This window comes from Sycon ciliatum, chromosome 1 (genome assembly GCF_964019385.1).
Source record: "Sycon ciliatum chromosome 1, ocSycCili1.1, whole genome shotgun sequence".
NCBI lineage: Eukaryota > Metazoa > Porifera > Calcarea > Leucosolenida > Sycettidae > Sycon > Sycon ciliatum.
This window is the reverse complement of record NC_088643.1, coordinates 29,782,231-29,808,898: the sequence shown is the minus strand read 5'-3', so window position 1 is coordinate 29,808,898 and position 26,668 is coordinate 29,782,231. Positions and strand designations below refer to the sequence as shown.

The following is a 26,668-nucleotide window of genomic DNA, read 5'->3' as shown; positions in this document are numbered from 1 at the left end:
CAGCCTCTATACGCCTTATGCACGTTGTACAGATGCACAGCCTCTATAAGCCTTATGCACGTTGTACAGATGCACAGCCTCTATAAGCCTTATGCACGTTGTACAGATGCACAGCCTCTATAAGTAGAGGATATAACCCGAGTCAGAGGGTTATACCGGCTGAATATAAATCCCGACTGCGATAGCAGGAGGGATTTATATGAGGGTACGGTATAACCCGACTACGAGGGTCATATCCTACTTATGCCAGGTACCCCTACGCATTTCCAGAACAACGAACCTATTTGGAGATCTCCTACATCATACAGTACATGAACATGTTCTGCTGGTTATCAGTTGTCAAAGAATGGTCGAGCAAGATCAGAAGGAGATTCCTCCGTGGATGTTTGGCATCAGATTTCCTTTCAGTTCCAGTGCATATTGTAGCATATCGTCTCGTGAGCGATGCGGAAGTCAACTGAATTGCTGGGGTGCTGGAGTCGTCGTTGAATCAAACTACCGTCACAAGTTAGACTGCAGTACAGTTTGGACTCTTTGGGAGTAAGTGTCATGGTTATGGTACAGTGCTGATTTTCACATGCGGCATCTTATATTTATAATCAGGTTTGCTTGCAAGTAGATGCATTTGCATACACTGTTTTGTATCACTGTATCACATTTCCATCCATTTTTCCAATCGGTTTAGGTGGATTTGAAGTACACTCTGTATCATAAACTTAGTTACGAAGGAGACAGTCTGTTGATGATCTTCAACTATTTGAAGTACAATGTACATTGCTGACCCATTCGGGATACTTGGTGGTTATTTGACGTTCTTTATCCTCAGCCTTGAAGTAGAATACATGTAGAATACTCGGTAGACGAATTCCAGGTCATTCTTCTTTTCCATTGTGTACTGTTCCTCATCAGTAATGCCGTTCTGTGTGGAGTGTACACGTGCATGTGGTGTATGTTGTGTCTGTTGTAAATGGCCCGTGCGCTGGAGTGCTGCCGTCGTACAAGTTCATTGCCTTTCAGGCAGTGGACTTGTACGGTGGCAGTGCCCTAGCGTACGTACCGTGCACCGGGATTTATATTCAATATAAATGTTGTACCTGCGCCTGCACGTGTTATCTCTTCGTCGTAGCTGCTGCTGTATTTGTGTCTCTGTGTGTACATGTGGCTGCACGTGTTGTCTCTTCGTCGTAGCTGCTGCTGTATTTGTGTCTCTGTGCTGCTGACCCGTACATGCTGCTGCGCTGCTTTGTTGCTGACCCGTACATGCTGCTGCGCTGCTTTGTTGTTGACACGTGCACCTTTTTGTGCTGAGTACACCACCTTTTGTGCTGACGAGGGCACCAATTTCTGATATCATGTTTTCCTTTTGCCATGTCGTCGTCAGTTGTCCGACGTTCGTCGTCAGTTGTTAGACATTCGTTGCCAGAGTCAGACGTTCGTTGTCAGTCGTTCGTTGTCAGTGTTAGTTCTCCATTATGAGTTCTGCCGTCGCCGCTTGAAGTAAACTATGAAAAGCTCTCTCTCTAGCTCTAGAGAAAAACCACTGACTAGTTCGTTTTGAGGTGTGGCGTGGCGAGGATAGAAGAGGCAGTTCGTTCTCAACCTTCCGAGACGACATTTGGCGCCCAACTAATCGAACCCACGACCCTGAAGCTCGTCGCTCTCCGGCCGGTGTTTTTCGTTTTCCTCTTCGCGTTCTCGCCATGGCTCCGCTTTGCTGCGTCTGTTCAACCCTTTCCTAGATCCTCGGAGCTCCTACTCAGGTGAGCATGCCTTTGTAATTTTCTGCTCTGCGTAATGTGTTGCAATGTTGCCGTACCTTGTATTCGATTTCGAATTTTCAAATAATTGTTTTGCGTCGGGTGACTCGGGTCCCTGCAGGAATTCCGTGGAACCTTGTTCTCTTGTGTTCGAGTGTGTACTCGTACAAGTGTAGTCTTGCTGCTCGTTGGAAGTTCGCCCCGTTGTGTTAGTTGTGCTCTGACTACCCTGTACTGTACATGTTGTGTATGAAAATTTCAAACTTCTGTTCGTGCGCTACTCGTTCGAATCTGGGACTTGTGTTTGCATGTTCGTCGTGCATTCAGCATGGGTAGCTTTGATCTCGTCTTGTGTTGTGCACTTGTGCTTGTCACGGAGTTGCCGTCGGACTGCTCCGATAGTGTGACTGTGTCGCGTGATTTGTTTAGATGTCCACCTGAACGTTCTCGAGGTGCTGCCTCGTATGGAGTCGATCCATATTGTTTTGTTTCGTGTTTTTACCGTTTTAGTAGTAGTTTCTCCATGTTCTGTGTACATGGTGTAGAGCGTTGTCAGGCTCGGTCATGCACTGTCAACAAAGTAGGAAAGCTGTTGGCTTCCGGTTTGGTGGGAGGTGTGAACTTCATGTAGGATTCTCGTTCTTGATCCAGGTTGAATTTTTTTTGTGAGCGTGTGGTTTTGTAATAATTGTGTTTCGGCATGTGGGTTTCTCTAGTTCGTCTGGGTGGGCGTCTGATCATGGTGAGCCACGGTCTGCTTGGTGGTCTGCAGGAATCCTGCGTTTTTTTGTATCGGTTTGCCTTGCGGGTGTTATGGTTTCCGGGTGTTGCTGGTTGGCCCTTGTGCGTCGCAATCGGTCCCTGACAGTTTCTTTTCTTCAGTTTTTTGGTTTTGCGAGCGGATATACTATAAGTTCCGGTTTTTTCAGGTTCAATCCCTGCGGTTTTTTCAGGTTCAATCCCTGCGGTTTTTTCAGGTTCAATCCCTGCGGTTTTTTCAGGTTCGATCCCTGTGGGTTTTTTCAGGGTAGCGCCCTGTGGTTTTTCTTCATTATCTTTTGCGTATTGGTAACCGATTTGTTTGTGTGTCCTCAATGGTGTCCTCACTGATTAATTGCTCCTGTTTCAATCGACGTTTTCTTCCTGGCTGTTCTTCCCTTCCTTCGTGTGCTTTACTGATTTTTGGTGATGGCTGAGATGTTTGCGTCAGTCCTTCTCTCTTTCTGTGTGTGTCCTGTGATTCTCGGAGTTTCTGTAGCGCCATCGGTTTTCGGACAGCCGGCCAGTGTGCGTCCTGCTGCCCCAGTCTTCTTCTCGGTCGGTGCGTGCTGTCGGTCTCGCCGCTCCTGGAAGCGTCGCTGGGTCCGTCGGCATAACCTGTTTTCTCATGCATTTGTACTTTTGTTTTGTCATGACTGGTGGATGGGTGGCGTACTAGGTTGGTGCTGTTCTAAGAATAAAAGATCCAAAGGGACAAACACAGGTCGAACAGCTCGCCAGCCGGGGTCCTCTGCAAAATCTGTTGCTTGCAGGTTCCGTTGATTGTTGCACAGTTTTGCGGGGCTCCCGACTGGTGTTAACCCTCCTGGCCTACTCGTCATGTGTGTGGTAGTCATGCATTGTACATCACGGCTGTAGTACTGATGTGCACAGTCATGGTAACAGTGCATTGCGTAATGCTCTTGGCCATATGCTGCTGTTGAGCTGGTTTTACAGATGAAGAATCTGAGAGAGACAATGGCTAGTTGTCTATTCTTTCCGTGTGCTTAGTCTGGCTTCTTGCATGCCTACATTGGCGCAGTGAACAGGCACGGATTTGTCGCCATGTCCGCTCCCAAAGGCAGAGCGCCGAAGGAATTTGTACCTGACTTTTCCAGCAACATCGGAGCCGATTTCGAATTGTGGCTCGAGGACGTTGATGATTACCTGAAAATTTGTGGAGTTACGACGGCAGCTGATAAGAAGAGGCTGTTTCTGAACCTTGCAGGCCTCGCTGTTAGGCGTATTGTTAAAGGAATCGTAGTTCCTACTCCACCAGCTCAGGCTGATGGCAGTGCCGGATGTGAGTACAAAGCTCTGACGGATGCTGTGATTGCTCATTTTCGTCCTGCCACAAACACAACGTCGGAACGCCACCGATTCCGTCAGCTTCGCCAGAATGAGGGTGAGTCTGTCACATCGTTTGTGGGACGCCTGCGCGAAGCAGCTGATCGCTGTGAATTTGCGTCTACTGCCGTGGACACCATTGATCAGGGACAAATCCGTGACCAGTTGATCGAGGGCCTGCGATCCCAGGAGCTACGTAAAGAACTTCTCAAAGAGTCAAAGTTGACACTAGCCAATGCTGTGAGCAAAGCTGTGGCACTCGAGTCCTCTATCACGGACAGCAAGCTTTATGGTGACGCTGCAGCTACTCCATTGTCGAATTCATTCTCTCACATTCATCGTGTTTCACACTCCCAGCCTGCCTCTGCGCACAAGAAGTTTGGGAAGTGCAAGTACTGTGGCCGCTCGCATCCAAGAGGCAAGCAGCATTGCCCTGCAGCGGATGCTACTTGTGGCAACTGCTCGAAAGTCGGCCACTTTACAACAGTATGCCTGTCGCGCAAGTCTGATAATGCGCGCATGACATCCGAACAGGTGGAGGAGGATGACGCCAACTATTTCTGTGATTACGCATTCTCAGTGGATACTTCTCAGCACCAGCAATTGTTTCGTAAGACGCTGATCGTCAACGGCCGTCCCTGTGAAGGACTACTGGATACCGGTGCTACCCGATCAGTGCTAACCGATGATGTTGTCCAGCCAACGCGAAAGAGTGATCGAATCTTGAAAGCGTACAATGGCGGCGTCATCTCAACACTCGGTATGGCTGATGTGACGGTCTCTGTTGGATCACGCAGCATCGTATGTAGTTGTTTTGTTGTCCCAGTCGCGTCTGGCCGCCAAATCCTGTATGGCCAGGACGTCATCTCCGAACTGGAGTTGCTGACCTCTGCTGAAGTCAATGTGGTGAACGTGACGCCCATCTCTATCACAGTGGACCCTGACACCACTCCAACAGCACTCCCACCCCGTCGGCACGCTTTCAGCATCCGGGATGAAATTGCCAAGGAGTTGGATCGTCTGGTGAAGCATGACATAATCGAGCCAGTGCGAGAAGCTACTCCGTGGGTCTCACCGTTGGTGCCGGTCAGGAAATCAAGCGGTGCTTTGCGTCTCTGCGTGGACTACCGCGTCCTAAACAAGAGCGTAGTCCGGGAGCGTCACCTACTTCCCACCGTTGACGAAATCAATGCGCAGCTGGACGGTGCAACAGTGTTCTCCGTTCTGGATGCTGAATCTGGCTTTCACCAGCTCCCTTTGGCCGATGAATCTCGTCCGTTCACCACTTTCGCCACTCACAAGGGCCTCTTTAGATTCAAGAGACTCCCGTTTGGCATTGCTTGCGCACCGGAGATATTTCAACGTGTGGTGTCTGACATCCTTGCCGGCCTACCGGGAGTCGTTGTCTATATTGATGACATTCTCATCTATGCCCGCAACCGACAGGAACACGACGAGCGCATGGCTGCCGTACTCCGTCGTTTGAGCGAAGCCAACCTGCGCTTAAACTGGGAGAAGTGTCGCGTACGCCAGTCAGAAATCAAGTACTTGGGACACTGGCTGAGCAAGGATGGTGTGCGTCCTGACGGTGACAAGCTGCTGGCAATCCAACAGTTGCAGCTGCCGCAGACGTTGACAGATGTACGTCGTTTCCTTGGTATGGTGACGTACCTTGGTAAATTCATACCGCAGCTCTCACAGACAACTGAGCCGCTGAGGAAACTGGCTCAGCGACAACCATTCGTCGTTGATGATGAGCTGACGGCCGCGTTCACCGATGCGAAGACAGCCGTGGCCTCGTCGCTAGAGTGCTTAGCGTACTTTAAGCCATCCTTGGACGTCCCAACCAAGGTAACATGTGACGCATCTCCACTTGGTCTGGGTGCTATTCTGTGGCAGCAAGACAAGAGTGGCACTTGGTTACCTGTCACCTGCGCCAGCCGTTCATTGTCCGATGTTGAATCTCGTTATTCCCAGTTGGAGCGCGAGATGCTTGGTATCGTATTCTCTCTGACTCGATTCCGACAGTACGTCCTGGGGAGATCTGTTCAAGTTGTGACCGACCACAAGCCCCTGATCTCAATCGTCCAGAAGCCGTTTGACGAAGTACCACCACGGCTGCAGCGCTGGATGGTCGCTCTCATGCCATACCAGTACACCTTGTCACATGCACCTGGGAAGCAGATGGTGTGTGAAGACACATTGTCAAGAGCGCCTGTCCAAGACTCAACTGCCTCACCAGAAGAAGCCCGCTCTATGGCTGAGTTCATTGGCCTGGTCTTGGAAGAGTGCCCAGTCAATATCGACGATATCGCCAAGGCGACTAGTGATGACCCACTGTTGCGCAGCATACAGCAGCGCGTCTTGATGCAATCATGGTCCCAAGTCACACCCGCTGAAGAGCCATACTACCTTATTCGAGATCAGCTGACGACCATTGACGGCATCCTGCTATTCGGTAACCGCTGTGTAATACCAGAAGCTCTCCGACATGCCGTACTGCAGTTGGCCCATGAAGGTCATCCAGGTCGGGACATATTCAAGGATGCTTTGCGACGACGAGTATGGTGGACCGGCATGTCTAAAGATGCCGACAAGTTCGCCGAGCAGTGTTCAGAGTGTTGGCGCCGTCATACAAACCCCGCACAAGAGCTGCTGCCATCAGAAATTGAAGGAGTGTGGCAGAAACTGGCGGTTGATCTGGTGTGTATCGAGGGTCAACAAGTATTATCCATCGTCGACTACGGTTCACGCTATCCGGAGCTACTTCCCTTGTCAGCTACCACAACCGCAGCTGTCATTGACCGGCTGATGGAAGTGTTCGCGAGGTTCGGCCTGCCTAGCGTGTTGGTGTCCGACAATGGCCCCCAGTTTGCCTCAGCCGAAATGGCCCAGTTCCTGCAGCGGTTGGGTATCCAGCACAATCGATCAAGCCCACGCTACCCCAGATCTAATGGCATGGTGGAACGTCTTCATCGAGTCGTCAAAGAGAGAATTCAATCTCTACGACCGTCCCTGTCTTTGCAACGCCGTTTGCAACAAGTTCTCTTTGATATTCGCAACTCAGTGCACCGAATGCTGGGCATGTCACCCAATGAGGCTTTCTTCGGTCGCATGGTTCGCACCCGTCTACCTCACCATTCTACCCCACGCATTGTGAATGCTTCTCATCAGATTCGCGCCAAAGCTGACATGGCAGTCTCGCATGATAGTCGCCGCGGTGTCCGCCAGTTGCCTATGCTGCGTCCTGGCACAATGGTAGTCTTGCAGGATGGCTATTCCGACCCAACTACCCCTTGGCGTGTTGTGGAGCAATATGGCAGACAAGTCGGCGTCACTGATGGCAGGCGGATACTGCTCCGAAATCGGCAGCATGTGCGAGAACATGCTTCACCTGCATCATCAACTGCCACCTCTTCTCGGTCTTTGGATCTCCAGCCAGTTCCGACGCCAGATCCCCAGCCAGCTACCGAGTCAGAAGTGAAATCCTCGGCACCTAATGCAGATGTGCCGCCTGCTACGCCTACTGCTCCGTGTGAAGCAGGAGTGGAATCTGAGATCAAAGAGGCTGATGCTCAGATTCATCCCGAGTCCAGTGACCAATCACGTCGTCAATCACGCCTACCACGGCCCGATGCCCAGTCTGGCTCGCTCTATCGCGAGGGCTATGTAACCCGCGCTGGCCGCACTGTCAAGCTCACTGAGAAAGCTGCTGGTGCATTGATGTAATATCTCCATTTTGACTGACCATGTTGCATAACTATGCCAATTTGCGATTTAGTTGCTGGTTTGGTTTGTTCTGTTTGTATCGTGGTACAGGTTTGATGTATCTTCAGTGAGTTGACCCGTCAGTGTCAGGGTGTATCGAATTTGTTGCTTTGAATTGATTCTTTGCTCGTTTCCTCTGCAATTTTCTCCTTTTTTTCTTTTTCCTTTTTTTCTCTCCTTTTTTTTTCTCAAACAGGTTTGCATTTGCAGACAATTTTTTTTTCTTAGGGAAGGGGGGTAATGTGGTAGTCATGCATTGTACATCACGGCTGTAGTACTGATGTGCACAGTCATGGTAACAGTGCATTGCGTAATGCTCTTGGCCATATGCTGCTGTTGAGCTGGTTTTACAGATGAAGAATCTGAGAGAGACAATGGCTAGTTGTCTATTCTTTCCGTGTGCTTAGTCTGGCTTCTTGCATGCCTACAATGTGTTCAACAGTTGTGGCCCACCTCTTTTGTGTTTTATTGTCGCCTGTTTATGTTGCTTCATATTTCATTTCCCCTGTCTTTCTGGCTTCTTCTCCGGTCTGTCTTCTTCCGTTTTTTATACACTTCACTTTTGCTTCCATCCACAGGAGTGGATGTCTTTTTTTGGTAGGGGATAGTGTTGTACCTGCGCCTGCACGTGTTATCTCTTCGTCGTAGCTGCTGCTGTATTTGTGTCTCTGTGTGTACATGTGGCTGCACGTGTTGTCTCTTCGTCGTAGCTGCTGCTGTATTTGTGTCTCTGTGCTGCTGACCCGTACATGCTGCTGCGCTGCTTTGTTGCTGACCCGTACATGCTGCTGCGCTGCTTTGTTGTTGACACGTGCACCTTTTTGTGCTGAGTACACCACCTTTTGTGCTGACGAGGGCACCAATTTCTGATATCATGTTTTCCTTTTGCCATGTCGTCGTCAGTTGTCCGACGTTCGTCGTCAGTTGTTAGACATTCGTTGTCAGAGTCAGACGTTCGTTGTCAGTCGTTCGTTGTCAGTGTTAGTTCTCCATTATGAGTTCTTCCGTCGCCGCTTGAAGTAAACTATGAAAAGCTCTCTCTCTAGCTCTAGAGAAAAACCACTGACTAGTTCGTTTTGAGGTGTGGCGTGGCGAGGATAGAAGAGGCAGTTCGTTCTCAACCTTCCGAGACGACATAAATACCGCGCGGGATTTATATTCAATATAAATACCGCGCGGGATTTATACTGGTCAATATAACCATGGCTAGACGAGCGCTGATTGGCTGAAAACAGGCCCTCCGCACCGTACCATGGTATAAGCCTTATGCACGTTGTACAGATGCACAGCCTCTATAAGCCTTATGCACGTTGTACAGATGCACAGCCTCTATAAGCCTAATGCACGTTGTACAGATGCACAGAATCCTGTAAAAACCTCGTAGAATCCCGTAGACCCGGCAGGCTGGGTGTTGAATGTGCAGGACCCTATTGTTTTTACTGCTATTTCCACTAAGAAATGGGCGCTGAAGGCATTTCTTACAAAAACTTTTTCTGACAAAGATGTAGCTAGTCATTAGTTCTAGCTAAAGCGAAGAAGCTGGAAAAGCGACTGTTTGCCATGAATTGTGAGGCTAAAATTGGTCAAATGCGCATGTATAGGCCACAATGAACACCCGACCGGGTCTGTACACACCTACGGTCCTAGTACAAAACTTTGTACATCTATACAACGTGCGTAAGGTCTTTACTCACAACTAGGTCACAAGTGACTCAGTGTTCGTTTTTCACACGGGTCCCCCACCTAACCGGTTCGCTGACCCAGCTGACTCAGCCGAGCCGGCCCTCGAGCAGATACTGATATGGGCATTAACGGATTGGACAGCAGACACTGATATGGGCATTAACGGATTGGACAGCAGACACTGATATGGGCGTTAACGGATTGGACAGCAGACACTGTGCTCACCTTCTTCTCTTTCATCAACACCCATGGGTCCTGGATTGCTTCCAGCATCGCCAAAGTGAAGCGGCTCGAGGGGATTGCCTTTGAAGTTCAGATCCGAGACGTACTGGTACAATGCAGGCTCTTCTGTTTCAGTGGAATACAGCAACATACAGCAACATACAGTAACATAAAGCAACATACAGTCAACTTACCAACAAATAGCCAGCCACCAATACTTCTGCTGGTACACCTACTTACGTCAATTGAAGTTAGAATATGTACAGTAGAGATAACACTATACTGAGCCCCACATCCATTCTCTACACTCGACCCAGGACGTCGTTGTACAAAGACCACAACCACTAACCAAAGTTCCAACTACTAGTAACAGCAACCCCGCTGCACAACAGGAAAAGTGTGTCGGGCTGACGTTGCTGACTTACCCAAACCAAAGGAAGATGAAAGGCAGTCTGCAGCACAAGCACAGAGAGAGAGCAGCATATGTGGGTGTGGCAGCGATCTCCATCAGCAAAATCCAAAAAAGCAATTATCAAGCACATTTGAGCATAGAAATCAATGCTGGGTAACAGGAAGCTGAATACAGTCATGAGCAACCAATGATGTACAAAGTGGTAGACTTCGTTTGTACTCAAGTTCTTTTTAATCTTTCAGGTGCAAATGGGAAGAGCTGCGAAGCATGATATTATCATGCTTCGCAGCTCTTCCCATTTATGATAATACTAAGCACATGCAGGCACATGTATAAGACAGATCGGTGAATACAATCATGTCATTGTATGGTGAAAGCTGAAGTTTGAGGGACTTCAATGTCCACATGGAACCAGGGAGTTGTAAAGTAATTTGCTGAAGTAATATGACTTCCTGCATGGATCCAGCATCATCTTGCGTGCGTGTCACACAACAACACAGTCCTATGCGATACACATAGCCCATCGTCGCCACTTTACCTTTAAGTTTCTTGTGCTTGTTTGGAACTGACTTCAGTGGACTTTCTTCAAGAACTCCCTGTCAAAGGAAAACAGAGGGCAAGAATATTGAGTCTAATACTAGCTACCGTACTGGTATTCACACTACTGATTTCACCACACTACAAACTGGAAACACATTGCCAACACAAGGGTCAACACAATCAACAAACTGTAGCCCGGTGCTAGCTGTTGTCACCTTTGAGGATTGGAGACCACCAGGTCGGATGGCAACAGACCCATCATCTCCACGGAATGGAAGCTCGCCGTACTCAAACAGATCATTTGGGTCATCCTCTTCAAAACAGAAACAAAAAGCAGAAAAGAAATTCATTAATTCAACACGTCTATCCCTACATACCATGCTACAACCTCATCTTGCTCACTATTTATCAACCTCATCTTGCTCACTATTTTCCTTTCACATGTACACACAAGCTCACAGCCTCATCCGTTGGAGGTATGTTCTCCTGTTAGTCAGAGATGGACCAACAAATTATATTTACGTGCCTGCATTCATTTGAGAAGGAGGAGTGGCATGAAGACCTACAGTAAAGCTCTTCCTATTCGGGCACTTTGGGGCTCGACACTGCACGTAACTAGCAATTGCGCGTGAATCGGAACATACAATCATACACCTTGCATGCAAGTAATGACTTTCATGCCAATCGTTTTTTGGTGCCATTTGTCGTTTAAAAGAATTTGTATGACTTGATAGGGGCCAGAAAGGTGCCTAGTAGACGGGAGAACCCGGATCTGGGGAGCATTACTGTACTTATCGGCATCATGCAATCAAGCACAACTCTAGGACTCTCCACTACAGTCAGATCTCGCTTATCTGGTTCCCCTTCATCTGGGCCCCTCGACATCCAGAAGAAATCATCGGTTACCAATTTACAGCATACGTTACGCATACAACTTAACCGGACCCCAGGATCCCCATACCGGTTCATGGTTCCGTGTACAAACTGGTTCTAATGCATAGAAAAAGCTTCGTCGTAGCCGGTTGCAACTGGCTTGCAGAAGCTAAAATCAGGAGTTTCACAAACAAAAAGGGGTCGGTATGACCAGCTAGCTGCACGCGGACAGCATTCGCTTGTTTTACACAGTGTGCATGCTAGCTGTAATGCATGGGACCCATACACATGTGCGTACAATTTCACACCTTTTCATGTGCCTCATGCCACGATATACAGTATGTAATTTCGGCTATCTGGTTCCCTCGCCCTCGTCCGCATATTTCGTGGAAAACGAATGTGTGCGGTTGAGCAAGGTCTGACTGTAGTACTGTAAAGTCATGGCTACATATAGAGCTGTAGTCATGGCTACATATAGAGCTGTAGTCATGGCTACATATAGAGCTGTATTCATGGCTACATATAGAGCTGTATTCATGGCTACATATAGAGCTGTATTCATGGCTACCACATCCAGTGTTTGCTAGTAGAAGTATATTGGGATTTCTCTCACACTGATAGCGTGTTCTTCGATTGCCGATAAAATGATTTCACATCAGCATGATTTAGAAACAAATACACATTGGAAGTACCGTAAAGTACCGTTGATCCCCCCCCCCCCCACGCCATGTCGCTATCCAGCTGGGGTTTCGGCAGGGGGCGGGAATTAGATCAAGGCTGTGAAGTGCAGTACGATGTACAACAACGTGGAGGATCAGACTCGATGTGCTGAAATGTGCACATTTTCATCCTGGATTGGCACGTATTGTGTACAGCAGTGCATGCGTCGGTTCAACATCGTACTTCGTTGTATACGCCGAAGTCGCTTCACAGGTAGAAAATTGACAGGGGCGGGAATTGGAGAGGGGGCGGATCAACGGTACTTTACGGTATGACAGTCCCCCACCCCCAGAGGGGAGGGTGGATTTCACACTGGTGTGTGCCTTTCACGCTAAAATGTTTGCATTTGAATCTTTGTATTATTTAAAGGTGCCACCAGTATTGGTGGGTCTGTGTTCTCTCAATATATCATCATTATCATGCCGCACACTTGCTGACTGCAGACAGCAAGTATGCGGCATGATATGAGTATTGTGACTTTGCACAGTATGGTAGTGAGTATGCAATGAAGATGTCAGTGACTGCTCATCTACTCGGCGGCACTACACTCTCATCTACTTGGCGGCACTACACTCGACAGCTCACCTGTAGTAGCTTGCACAGTATTCTGATAGAAGTGTGCTGGCTGATCATGATAGAAGTGTGCTGGCTGATCATGTGCTGGCTGATCATGCGGCAACGGGGCAGCAGCAGCACCAGCACCGCCACCACTGCCAGCACTTGAGGGATGTGTTATATTCATGTACTGTTGTCTAGCCTGGCCGCCAGGCACTGGTGAACTCAGCAATGACTGCACCTTAAAGCCACCAGGCTGCTGGTCACCTTTCAGCGAGATCACAACCCGGTCCAGGGTATCTGCACGCCGGCTGCTGTTGTTGTCCCTGTCTGACGACGTGTCACTGCATATCGTACTCAGGGCTGAGTTACTAGTCAGCTCGTCCTCGTCCTCGGAGCACTCATCCACGGCTGGCTGCGCTCCCTGACGTGCCCGGTGTCGCTGCAGCAGTGTCGTGAACTCCTGATCAATGCTCTTCTCACTGGCCGAGATACTAGCATGGCGTGGCGGTGGATGGCCGGGAGTGAACGTATCGGTATCACCCCATTCACCATCGTTGGTCAAAGTACCGCTCTCGCAAACATTGTTCTGATCCGGTGATGAATCGTGCGGACTGAACATAGCATCTTTGTCTAGACTTGATGTCTTGATGCGTTCCATCAATGGTGGTGGTGGAGTGTTACCCCACGAATCCATAGACTGAGGTCGAGTCGGCTGTAGTTTTGAACCCACTGACTTGTTGCGAAGATTCACTTCACTATAGCTATGGTCAATCCTGGGCTTGACAACCTCCATCTCAGCAATATCGGACACATCTTGCTTATCAATGTCAGCCGTTTTCCCCGCTACTTGTGATGGCTTAGAGGCTGTCACTGGTTTGGGAAGGCGACATGGCCCTTGTAAAGGTGCAGCTGGTGGGCCATGTGGCAGCTTTCGCTTAGGTTTTGGACTTGGCTTAGGCTCTTTTGCAGGTGATTGGCTTCTGACAGGCACAAGTCGTGGCTTTACCAGTGGTCCGTCAGCTATTTTCTTGACCGGAGCAGTGGCAGTTCGCTGTGCGTCCTCACCCACCATAGAATACGTTCCTTGAGGATCATTGTCGACGGAAAGGTTAGCCATCACAACCTCTGTCTCCAGGACGGTATTCTCGGACACACAGTAGAACAATGGATCATTCGGACGCATCTGCTTGCGCTCTTTGCCAATGGCCGGTGGGGACTGTGCTGATTCTCCTCTGGTGGCATAGGAATAATCTTCTGATGGTATCGGTGGCAGCGGTTTGGCCGCCATCAAAGTCAAAGCAGGAGCAGGAGCTGAGCTGTACGCCTCTTCACCGACAGCACTGTATACAGAATCGTCCTCATCCTCTTCCCACTCGTCAGCTGATACATCAGAGTACACATCAGCATCACCACCATCACAGTCACCCGCTGGGGACGTCATAGCGTCTGAGACCGACTTTCCGGGCAAGTACTGGCGAAGGAATGCAGATGCGGCTGCTATGGCTGCTCCTGGCTTTTTGGAACGATTGCTGATGAGAAAAACGAACAAACACAATAACACATGCAGTCAGTGCTATGCTGAATATGAAAAGCAAGACCACCGAGAGTCAGAACAAGGAGTATTGAGCTTACAAATAGCGTGCAGCCTCCTGCCAGCAGTGTGTGGGTAGCAAAGCATAGGATCAGTTACACCAAAGTTCTGGTTGTACAAGTACTCCTTAGATATCTGATATATCTGAGTCACGGACAGTCATTGGCAGCAGTAGCAGCATCTGTATTGTACTATCATACCTCACGCTGCCTGGAACTTCTTGGCCTTTGAGCAATCTACCAGCTGCAGTGCATGAAAACAATACGCACATCAAGATGATACAAGCAGTCGTGGCCAGTGTCAGCAGAACTCCCAGCTAATACAGCAATTACCACATAATTACGATGAATCCAGCAGAAAATTTTCAAATTTAACTTAAACAAATATATTGGGGTGCCGGAGACAGCCACGGTGTCCAAACTCTCGAGCACCCAAATCCTCATCCCGCCGTAGTGCTAGCTTTCATTTAACTTCATATAGTGGGTATCAGGTACAAATGATAAAAGGTCCTTCCTCAAGGGATACAACATCGCTCAAACTTTAGAAAAGTTCTGACACAGCAGACATAGCATGTTGTAGCTCAGCATGCCCTGAATTACAACTGGTCAACACACCCCAGGCCCGGCGGAACCTGAATTACAACTGGTCAACACACCCCAGGCCCGGCGGAACCTGTCCGGCCGGTCTGGCCATGGCCAGACCAACTTTTTGGCGGGCGATATCTTTTTCTCTGGAAACATCACATCGAAAGTGAAGAACGATCGATCGACTGATAGCTGAGTCTGAGTTAACATACGTCAGAGAGTGTTTGGAGGTGTTTGAGAGTGTTTGGAACTGTTCTGAGGAGTGTTTGGGAAGTTGTTGCTAGTAATCATGGTCTGTTCCGCCGAAGTCGCCGTGCCAGCAGTGGCTGTCCAGCCAGACTCGTCGTTCAATTTTCCCCAGCGTGCTTGATTGTTTTTTGCTTGATTTACATGTATGCTCAGCTCAACACATATCAAAACACGTTTGTTATGGGAGTAGTGTATTGACTAACAAAGTGTGTACCATGATCACATGATCACATGATCACTTTATGCATGGCCGGATCAATCATTATCTGCTTCCGCCGGGCCTGCCTGCACCCACATGCCAAGATAGATGCAACTAACTTACCCATATTCCTAAACCTAGCCATATTGCCAGGGGTACTGTTGCCAGTGATAGTGTTGGTTGGTACCAGCTGAGGTGGGGGCGTTTCCACATCCTCCCACGCATCCTCATCTATTGCACGCTCTTTCTTCAAAGGATATGGAGCTCTTGGCAGTGACGCGCCCTCCACGGCTTCATAGACACAAGAGGTATTTTCCTGCACAGCTGCAACTCCTGCAGCTCCTGATGCAGTAGCCGTTACCAGACTTTCGCTGCTACTGGTGTTTCGTAACCCCCCAGAGCACAGGTCATCACTGGGAGTTGCCGAGGATGCAGACGATTCACTACCATTGGCTGCTAGCTGCTGTCCAATGCTGGCTCCTGCTAGTTCATACACAATGGGTGCAGCGTGATGCTGATGCTGATGCTTAGCACCATTGTCACTAGCTGTTGTGCGAGGCTTAGTTTGCATAGTCACTCTCGGCGCCCTTCTCACACTTCGCTTTCTCACCGGCCGCTTCTTTATAGCCATATCAGTAGATAGGATGTGGGCAGCTGCAGCCATGACCTCTTCCGGTCTGAGCGGTGGTTGACCAACGCCAGCACCTTCATTGCTCACGCTGTAGTTCCTATGGGCACCATCAAATGACGTCGCTATGGCTATGCTCGGCTGGCTTGTCGTGGACATGGGTGGCCGTGGCTTAGGCACAGGCAAAGGTTTCTTAGGTGGGCCACCTGCACCAGCGGGCCGTCGATGAACGGGCGATGTAACACCGCTCGCAGCTTCTAATGTGTTCTGCGGACTGTTCTTGGGACTCGGACGTAGTCCAGTACGTCTTGGCTTGGATCTTTTCATAGACACAACAACTTGATTGTTGGCATTGACACGGGGCTTGTCCCTTGGTTTTGGCATAGGTGGTGGCTTTGGTCTAGCAGTCCTGTTGACTGGTGGACACTGTTGACTGTCAGTTAGTGTAGGTCTTTTCTGAGCCGCTGGAGATTCGGAACCCGGAGATGGTGTAGAACTTTTAGCAGAGCTTGCTGGACTTGCACAGACTGCATGTCGATTTGCCTCGCTAGCTACACTGGAAGACGTTGGTGGACTGCTTCGTCCCTTTGTGAGTGGTGGACATGCATTCGGCTGCGGCTGGGTACTTGGTGCAGTGGGTAAGCCAGCAGCAGCAGCAGCTGGTTTCTTGGGAACAACGTGTGTGTTCAGTTGCTGAACAAGTCGTCCTACATTACCACGTGTTGGCGCTGGACTGCTGGGGCCAGCAGCCATGGCACTCACGTGTGACATTTGTGAGCGCTGAGTGAGCATGCTCTGATCACCTGGACACACACACAAACACACACACACACAAAAGCACACACACATACGTGCACACACACACACACACACACACACACACACACATACACACATGCACACACACACACACACACACATACACGCGCGCGCGCGCGCACACACACACACACACGCACACACATACACACACACACGCACACACACACGCACGCACACACACGCACGCACACACACACACACACACACACACACACACACACACACACACATTGGAAAAGTTCTGCCAATTATTCCTTGAGCAAAATCACAGTGTTCTGTATTGAGCTGCCCCATACCTTCTCCTTTTGTTGTGAAAAATTCACACAAGTTGCAACTTTCTCTAGGACCTGCAGTACTGTAGTGTGGGGCTGTAGCATGGATTTCAGGGCAACTTCTCAGAATGGCTCAGTCACAATTTGATTCCCTAAGACTTCATCAATGGATACCATCCACTGTTGAATGAGCCGTCAAAACAAAAAAATACCATACTGACTTTGCAATGCATGAAAGGTGCAACTAAGATCAGACGTAGCAGATTTAGCCGCAGAAAGTACTAGCCAATCCCTACCAATCCCATTGAAGGAAATCTGCTGACTGCCCAAGTCACTACCCACAGCTCAATAGTATGACAGGTCATACACACCTCATCAAAAATTCACCCATAACTGTTTCTCTGTCCATGTTTTGTCCTTTCTAGGCAAGGAAACAGTACATTACAGTGTCATCATTCCTGAGCCATAGTCGCTAAGTGCTAGCGCCACCATCGGCAAACAAGTTAGTTCAATTTCAAAAGGAACAGCACATGCCTTGTCAGGACACTTTGCCCTAATTTGCATGGAGTTAACAATGCACACACACACACACATACCCTGCAGGCCTACATGTAGCAGCCCCACATCACCTCAGCATCAAGATCAAGTCCTGATCTGCAGACAGCTATATATGGCAATACTGCAGGAGATGATGGCTCAGCCTATATGTACATGGTCAACACAGTGCAGCAGGCAGTACCTTTCCACGGCAATTGTACCCACAGTACCCATAGAGCAGTACAAGTGAGCCACTTCACCCTGATAGCCCTCTTAGTAGTCCTACACATTCGGGTGTGGCGGTGGCGTTAGCCTCAATACAAAGTAAACACAAAATACTACACCTGCCACACAGTACTCAGTAGAGCTAGAAACCAAACTCCCTCACTACCGTATGTTCATTACGTTGTTACTTAACACTATGGTAAGATAGCAAGACTCTCCAGTCTTGTTGGCACTGGTAGGGATTACAGTCGGGGAGATATCACCACACCCTGGCATACAGGATCAACTTGGTCAGTCTTGTAACTTGTCAGTTACCAAGTATTAGTAGCTCATCATGTCCCAGTCGTGACCTGATCACCCACTGATATCGATCAAATCGCCCAAGATTCTTGAACTACTGTAAAAGCCCGTATAAACGCCCACCTAGTATAATGCCTGCTCCCTGTGTACACGCCCAGGTGCCTATTGTCAACACTCTTGTCCCGTTCCCTGTGTACACGCCCAGGTGCCCACCCATGGGTGAAATCACAGGCCCAGCACACAGTGCAGTACATGCAAAACTCCACTTGCATGTCCAATACGGTACACTGTGCTTACCCTGTACGTAGGACACCGACAGCACGTTGATGTGAAAATCAGTCTGATCTCACTGTTTCGAAATAACGCCCGGGCCCACATTAGCGCCCATGTTCTGGACCTTCACGAATGTTTCCGCCCAGAGCCCTATTATGGGCTTTCACGGTACGCAGACCTTTCTTACAGAAAAAGAGAACAGCTAGTGGTAGCATAAACCAAGCGCAACCTGATGAACACTCCACTGAATCATCCAGTACCTAACAGTGCATGGAAGCAAAGTCCCTGAGAACAGACAAACATGCCTACAAGTTTAGAGCAAAGTCCGCAAGTTTATAGCACAGTCCGGATGTTATCAGGTGATCTGGGTAAAACTATGGTCCATCTGACACTGCTATTATCGGTAGTTCTAGATTTTCCTGTTAAACAGGCTTCAAGCATACTTCGAGTACACATGTACAAACATACACACATACACATAAACACCAGTTCACAATGGCAGGACACTTTGTTTCGGTGTAACTCTGAGTTTCATGGCAATTTGACCCATCATCAGACAAATAGTCAACGGCAACTCTGCTTTGTGCATATAGACAAAACACAAAACATTGTACTTGTACCAAGAGTACATAAACAAGAGTGTGCAGCTCCGATTGGGTTGGCCCACTGCGGAATTTTTCAGTTGACATCAGTTGACGCCATCTTTCGGGAAATCATGACTCATACCATACGAGGCATGCACTGCATGTCTGAACTCAGCAGCACTGCATGTCTGAACTCAGCAGCACTGCATGTCTGAACTCAGTAGCACTGCATGTCTGAACTCAGCAGCACTGCATGTCTGAACTCAGCAGCACTGCATGTCTGAACTCAGCAGGGTTTCACTAAAACTTTCACTATGAGTACGGTACCTGAACTCCTATGGTGAGCCAATGTAATCATGGATTTATAAACAGAAGACAAGGACAGACTGTTACGAGTTATGACTAACTGTCCATCAAAGTAACCAGATACTATACAGTCAGCGAGTGCGACAACAATACTCAGTATTCCCTGTAAGGTTTGTGCCTTGTTGTCGCACTCGATGACTGCATAATATCTGGTATATAGCAGTACTCAGGGTCAGTACCAATTTTCGTCTGATGATCGACTTAGTCTCAGAGTTACGAAATCGCAACTGCTCGTTCTTCTGTCTGTGTAGTATGTGGGTACTTTGGTGGACTGAGTTAGTCATAACTCGTAACATTTTGTTCTTATCATTCTCATTCCCAACTATAATCATTGGTGAACTCGGATGGTGAGCCAATGTAATCAATGATAAGAAGGTGAAGTACAAAAATGGTTGAATGTCTCAGTACTCCCTGTCAGTTGTGTGCCTTTTTGTCGCACTCGATAACTGTATGTGATCTGATTCTGTTGGTGGAGAGCTAGTCATAACTCGTACCATTTCGTCCTTCTCCTTTTATCCATGATCATTGGTGCTCACTATAATAATAATTTCCACATAACTTGTGTTCAATGAATTTTAGAATTGCTGCTACGGTGGTTGCTATGGGCGCTGCGCTCGTTCTCATTGCTCATCGGTTTCCGAAATATATAATCATATCTGGACTAACCAACCTGCACTGCACCTGCATGCCCATCTTCATAGCATTCTGATAATGTTTACTGTTGCTATGCATTTACTAGGCTTTCCGGGGAGCCCTGTTGATGCCACACTGCGGCCTGCATGCTATGTTGATGCCACAGCCTGCATGCTATGTTGATGCCACAGCCTGCATGCTATGTTGATGCCACACTGCGGCAGCCTGCATGCTATGTTGATGCCACACTGCGGCAGCCTGCATGCTATGTTGATACCACAGCCTGCATGCTATGTTGATACCACAGCCTGCATGCTATGTTGATACCACACTGCCACAGCCTGCATGCTATTCCACATACAGTCCTGCACATTCTCACTAAGGTCGCCATATGATTTTGGCGCTATGTATCTCTCATGTCCACACACACACCAACACACACACACACACACTCACACACACACACACACACACACACACACACACACACACACACACACACACACATACACACCAACTCACCCATCTACCTGTCCCTTCACGGTCTCACTCTGTACGCCATCGTAACCCCACCCCTCTGTGATGTGGTGGCTTCCTTACTTGCTAGGTTGATTTTATATCCCTGAAGATTTCCCTTCCAAACGTGTCTGTGTTATCTCAGTTGCTGCAGTCTTTTGGAAACACACATATTGTCTGGTTTACTAGTACATGCATGGAAAGAAGAGCAGTGAACTCCCTACGTATACCACATACGTACTGAGTCTGTGCCTTGACCACAGTCAGGTCACCAAATGTCTATCATACTTCATCAGGGGCGTCGGAAGGTATTTTAGTGTGGTGCGGTCAGCCATCTGAAGTACAATTTACTCGTGGGGGAGGGGTTGCTGAGCCGAAAATCTTGGAAATTTAGAGCCCAAATCAGTGCATTTTTATTGATTCACAGGGTGCTTGGGGCAAATAGTGGTACGGTCAATACCGCAGTGACCGTACCGTGTCCCACGCCCCTGTACATGTATCACCAACAGGGAGGGGTTAAGGTTGTGTGATGTGTCTGCAGTGCATGCGTCAACATCTTTCACAGCCAGTGACATTTGCATCCCCTGGATCTGGCCTTCTCTACATCATGTAGATCTAGTAATAGTACTAATACTAGGAAGCAAAGCCCAGGCCACATGGCATGGCACATGGCACGCAACAAAAATGAACAGTTGGAGGCCATTTGAAAACTCAGAACAACAGCCTACACAGACAGTTAGCTGCACTTCAGTCATCATGGTCGTATACAGTCAGTTACAGTCATTATACAGTCAGTGTAGTACTAGGTACCCCGTAGCGCACTTCAGTCATAATTATACAGTCTGTGTAGTAGGTACCCCGGAGCGACGAGGATTGTGTTCTGTGCGACATCACAAAACATTCTCTGAGCCTACAAATAGTACAATACTCAATAGCACTACTCACTAGGCTACAGTACAGTATCAAGTCAGCGAGGAGTTATCTGATACCGGTTCACAAACCGAGCACGTCCGGGTATCTAGCGAGCACGTCCGGATATCTAGCGGCACATTCTCGTGCCAAAACACAGCACTCCAGCTTTCCGCACTATGCAATTTGTTCGTTTCTCCAAGATAACAGAAACCGACCTAGCTAGCTGAGTTTCATTAGGAACGAGACGTAACCACAACTAATCATATTACCCTGGAACACATCACGCCTTGCTCACCCGTATTTCCTTGCGGCGTCGTTGACATTTTCTGTTTTACAGCAGCGACTGACAACGTTCCCTAGGCCCTGTGCCCCAAAGTAGCCAGCGAGAATGGGTTGTCAGGTGCACTAGAAGTCGTTTGGCAAGCGCCAGACATCACTCTCAACGCCTCCAACCAGCTCCTGGACATTGCTGAACACAGTTACTTTATTTGAGTGATCACTACCCACTAGCTTCACCTATCTCCACAATGACCGCACCGTTACTCCTAGCACTAGTACTCCTAGTGCTAGTAGTAGATCTACTCCTACTACTCCTAGTGACCCACACCACAGCACTGCCACTCTGCACTACCTTTTGAACGGATCAGCACGCACCCACGATCTCACGGCAACGACTCTGGCGCGCAAGATGACAACAGCCTCCATTTCGGCGCAGGCTACACCAACGCTAGACTGGGCAAGCGGAAAGGGATAAGCAGTCGCATCCGCAGTCAGGCCAACTGAGATGTTACCAACACTAGTAGCAGCAGCAGCGCTAGCGGCATGCTAGTAGCAGTAAAAGAAGTGGATCACAAGCGGTTTGAGAGTGCCACGAGCACAGACTCGACACATGAGCAGCAAAACTGCAACAAAACTCATACCATATCAGTAGAAGTGGTCGACAGTCGCCACAAGCTTCTACGACAGCCAGTTACCAACACGTGGAAGAAAGTGACAGAAACATACCCTGCTTCCAAAACTGATCATTCTTGGCAGTCAAGCACGAGAGTTGGCCCACGATACCAGCAATTGCTGTAGCCTAGATTTCAACAATTATGTACTACACGTCTGGCTGAAACATTCCGAGAGGTTGCCCACACTGTTTCGTCCTGATCCCCACGACGGCACGAGTTTCTCGTATCCTGAAATAAACGGTCGTAAGACTGTTCGACCATGTACTGCTGTAGGCTGTACGCAGGCAGAGTGTTCCACATCTTATCTACCAGAACAAAACATGCGTCACTCACCTCATCATGTAGACTCTCTCTCTCTCTCTCCAAATAATTCAGCTTACACCATCAACCAAGCAAACTATATAGCATATCGGAGAGCGATGCTCACAGCTGCAACAACAAAGATTGCTGAAGAAGGTTGCAGAAACGAGGAGGCCAAGACAACTCAAGAACAGCTGTTTGTTATCGACACTACCACTAGTGCACTGCTTGCATGCATGCCTCGGAACACATCAAAAATTTGCTTCACCGCACCTTCACTGACAACAACATACAGACAGGAGTCGATACACACACATCGTCATCGGGCATCATCATCATGCCATGGTTCTCGTAGTATCATGTAGTACAGTACTGTCAGTAGAATACTACTGTAGACTACTAACTAAGTACTAGTAGTACAGTAGTAGTAGACAGTAGACCATGGTAGACCATGGCATGGTAGACTGGCGTCATGGTTATGACCCAAGTACATGTACGAGGATGCTACCTCCCGAGTCCCGAATATCATCCCGACTGCGTAGCAAGAGGGATGATATATTATGAGGGTACGGTAACACACGAGTACGCGAGTCAATATCCTACTTATCCCAGGCACATGTACTTATTTCCCGGTCAGCAAGGCTGCTGATTGGCTGAAATAGGTATTTCGTACCGTACCATGGGATGACATGGTTATGTAGACCATTGCCATTGGTAGACTGTAGACTGTAGCGTTGAGTGTACCATAGGCATAGGAACCTTATGGCAGACACTTCCACTGCTTTGTTTCTGTATCCACATACCAAACAGCCACTACTATACTACTAGTAAGTAGTATTGTATCTCATGTCACTAGTGATGGTGCCATGGCATGCAGGCAGTGAGTCCCAGGTAGGTCTACGTACACGTGTATCTCCCTAGCCCTGTCACGTGTCTGCTCATAACCCCTCCCACACGGACACGCCCCATCGTCTCCACTGCCACTGAGGGAGCCAGGGAGCCAATGTCACGGTCTCTCCCTAATCCCTATCTTCTCAATTTTTGCAGGGAACTTCAAGATCCCAAATCGGAAAGCACCAGGGCTAGACGGTATCACGAACAATATGATATTGATAAAGAAGCTACATGTACATGTAGCTCCTGCGATTTCTTTTCCACTTAGCCGCCTATTCAACCTCTCCTTTACCACAGGCAAGTTCCCTACCGATTGGAAACTGGCCAAAATTGTGCCTATTTACAAGTGCAAAGGCAGCAAGTCCCAAGCTAGTAACTATCGCCCAATTTCCCTCCTGTCGTGTAGTTCCAAACTTTGCGAACGGCTCTTCTTCAATCAATTATATAATCATATTTCTCCTGCTCTGAATCCCGCGCAATCTGGGTTTCGTCGTGGCGACTCGACCGCTCTACAGCTTACCAAGCTGATCCAAGACATTGCCGACCATCGTCATATGGGGCGGAAAGTTGCCAAGTGCTTTTTCGACCTCGAGAAAGCTTTCGACACCGTGTGGCACCTTGCTAAACTTTCCAAAGTTTTCGGTGTGTGTGGCGCAGCGCTGGAGTGGATTACAGACTACCTATCCGGTAGAACGCAAGTTGTCTTTGTAGCTGGACTTCTCTCAGATGCTTCACCTGTTCTGTCCAGAGGGCCCCAGGGATCCATCCTAGGGCCTCTCCTTTTCCTAGTATATTATTAATGGTCTTCCCTGTCATGTTGAAGGTGTGTCCTTATTTGCTGACGATGCTGCACTGCTCCGGTTCAATGAGAGTCTAGACAGGCTGCGAGACAGTCTCCAGCGCGGTATCAACGAAGTCCATCAGTGGATGATTACCTGGAGGCTAAGACCTAATATCGCCGAGACTGAGATAATATTCCTGCCGAACTCAGAGCCAACCCCTGCATTCACTCTTCCCGGATCTCTCACAAACCTCACAGTAGTAAAGCAACACAAGCATCTTGGTTTGGTCATTGACTCAGACTTATCGTTTAGTAGACATGTCGACTATATCTGTAGCACGGTCAGTAAAGCTGTTGGCTACCTCGTGTCTCACTGCTCCCACCAACCGCATGAATGCATTCGCCTTTTTATCATTGCTATATTCTCCCCATTTTTCTCTATTGCTCAACCGCCTGGTCATCCCTATTAAGTAAATCGTTAATGTATACCCTAGAAGTCCACAATAAGAGGATACTGAAAGTCCTTTTCCGCAAACCACCATACTTTCCTTCTGCTGAGCTGTATGATATGTTTAACTTTAACACCTTCCCCATCTCTAGTCAAGCGGATCGAAAGCTGTGTATTGTTGTTCATTCTATTCGTCTTGACAAAGCCCCGCCACACTTGCACTTGCACACTTCCCACTCTTCCTACACGCAATCCCTGCACTTTGCCTAAAGCCCGAACATCGGCTTATACCATATCTCCATTTTTCGCTGCCTATTCTCTCTGGCTGGCCCTGCCTCTATCAGTAAAATCGTCTTGTACGCTAAATGATTTCAAGGCCAACATGAAGCTTGTGTTCTAATAACTGCTAATTCTTCATCCAGATTTGTTTCTCTTTGCCTCCCCCTGTGTAGGTTATTGCCTACAGTAATTTGTAATATTTATTTATTTCGTTTTTGCATTGTTTTTGCTTACTGCTATGGCTGGCTATCGCCCCCCCCCCCCTCCCTCCTTATTGGCATAATTCCCTGGCCACCGGAAGGTGGTATAATAAATAATAATAATAATAATAATAATAACTGGTTTGAGGGAAAGAGACAAACGGGAAAAGTCTGAAGAAAAAATTGACTGTCACCACCAGGACTCGAACCAGGGACCCTCGCTTGTAGCCAGCGATGCTCTAACCACTGAGCTATGGTGTAGTCGTCATCCCAGCAGAGGCCGTTTAACATTTTCTTCAGACTTCGTAATAATAATAATAATAATAAAACAGGTCGCGTAATGAAGCAGCATAACGAAAGATGTGCAAAGTCATGATGCCTGGTCCGCTTCTGTCCTGGGTTCACTACCCCGCGCGTTGCAGCCGCGAGCAAAACCAGCTCAGGCTGAGAGTTCCCTCCATGATTGCTTGTCCAAATAAAAGCGCGCATTCTGAGCCCACTCAGATCAGGCATGGTCTTCAGTGGCATGTCGCCGGCAGCTGTGCTTGCCTTGACTGCCGTGGTCAGGTTCGATTTCGGGCTTCCACGCACACCAGTGCTAGTGACATCTCGACGGAAGCAGTTGTCCACCGCCTGCTGTGGTGGGGCATCTGAGGGCATCCTCAGAACATGACCCAACATCCGGAAACGGCGGACAGCAACGGTGTGCGAAAGAAGTGGCTGTGTGTGTGCTCTGGGATATACATGTAGGTCTTTGTTGGAGATGATGGCGGGATACCTAATTCCGAACAAGTTCCGTAGTTGACGTCTATGAAGGCGTTCAGCTTCTCCAGTGCAGCCCGTCTGTCAGTCCCCAGGTTTCGCAGTTGTATAACAGTGTTGGTAGGACGATGGCATTGTAGAGACGAAGCCTGGTTTCCTCGGATACAAGTTGACGTCGTATCCAGAGCGAATACATGCGGCCATACGATGTTGATGGAAGGCTTAAGGTGGTATGTATCATGTACATGTATGTATGTATGTATGTATAACTCATAATCACAAGGTGATCGTAGAGGCATTAATCAGCGAGAGAATTGTGAATGATGTCTCTGAATCCAACTCTATCGTGTGCTGCATGAGAGAGAGCATGCAAGGGAAGACCCGTCCAACTTTTAATGTTAGAAATCCATGATGTTGCGGGCCTTCCTCTCGGTCGAGATACAGGAGTTGATCCTTGCAGGAAGGGCTTTGAGAAAACGTCATGTCTCGTAACATGGCCAAACCACATCAACTTAAAGGTGGTATAACTATAAATAAAATAAAATAAATCACCTACCGGCGGTAATAACAATATCCGTACATCAGATATCACTCTACATGCTTGTGTTAGCAACAATGAAAAGTCGGATGAAGGTTCAACCGCACCGTGCTGCACCATACTATCCGGATATCCGAGATAAGCCGCTCATCCACGATACGGCGGGGGGGGGGGGGAAATAGC

The 26,668-nt window shown here is 48.4% G+C and overlaps 1 protein-coding gene and 1 long non-coding RNA gene across 4 annotated transcripts in view; one reads left to right on the top strand and one right to left on the bottom strand.

Moving 5' to 3' along the window:
* Window positions 1–22,837, bottom strand: part of LOC135822060 (mucin-5AC-like) — a 46,232-nt gene extending 23,395 nt beyond the window's left edge. Inside the window, exons 1-8 of one of the 3 annotated variants that reach the window (XM_065334914.1) lie at window positions 22,617–22,837; window positions 15,386–16,693; window positions 14,431–14,473; window positions 12,667–14,168; window positions 10,704–10,801; window positions 10,487–10,544; window positions 9,962–9,988; window positions 9,540–9,662 (exon numbers count right to left, since the gene is read on the bottom strand). In XM_065334914.1, the coding sequence (XP_065190986.1) occupies window positions 9,540–9,662; window positions 9,962–9,988; window positions 10,487–10,544; window positions 10,704–10,801; window positions 12,667–14,168; window positions 14,431–14,473; window positions 15,386–16,682 (3,148 nt within the window). In that variant the 5' untranslated portion in view covers window positions 16,683–16,693; window positions 22,617–22,837. Of the gene's footprint in view, window positions 1–9,539; window positions 9,663–9,961; window positions 9,989–10,486; window positions 10,545–10,703; window positions 10,802–12,666; window positions 14,169–14,430; window positions 14,474–15,385; window positions 16,694–17,008; window positions 17,109–21,625; window positions 21,897–22,616 lie in introns of those variants that run through there. The other 2 variants (XM_065334913.1, XM_065334915.1) reach the window with 2 other exon arrangements.
* Window positions 1,490–3,348, top strand: LOC135822049 (uncharacterized). The gene is made up of 2 exons (XR_010554456.1): window positions 1,490–1,760; window positions 3,007–3,348. It is a non-coding gene; the product is annotated as an uncharacterized LOC135822049 (long non-coding RNA).
* Window positions 22,838–26,668: the final 3,831 nt, after the last annotated feature.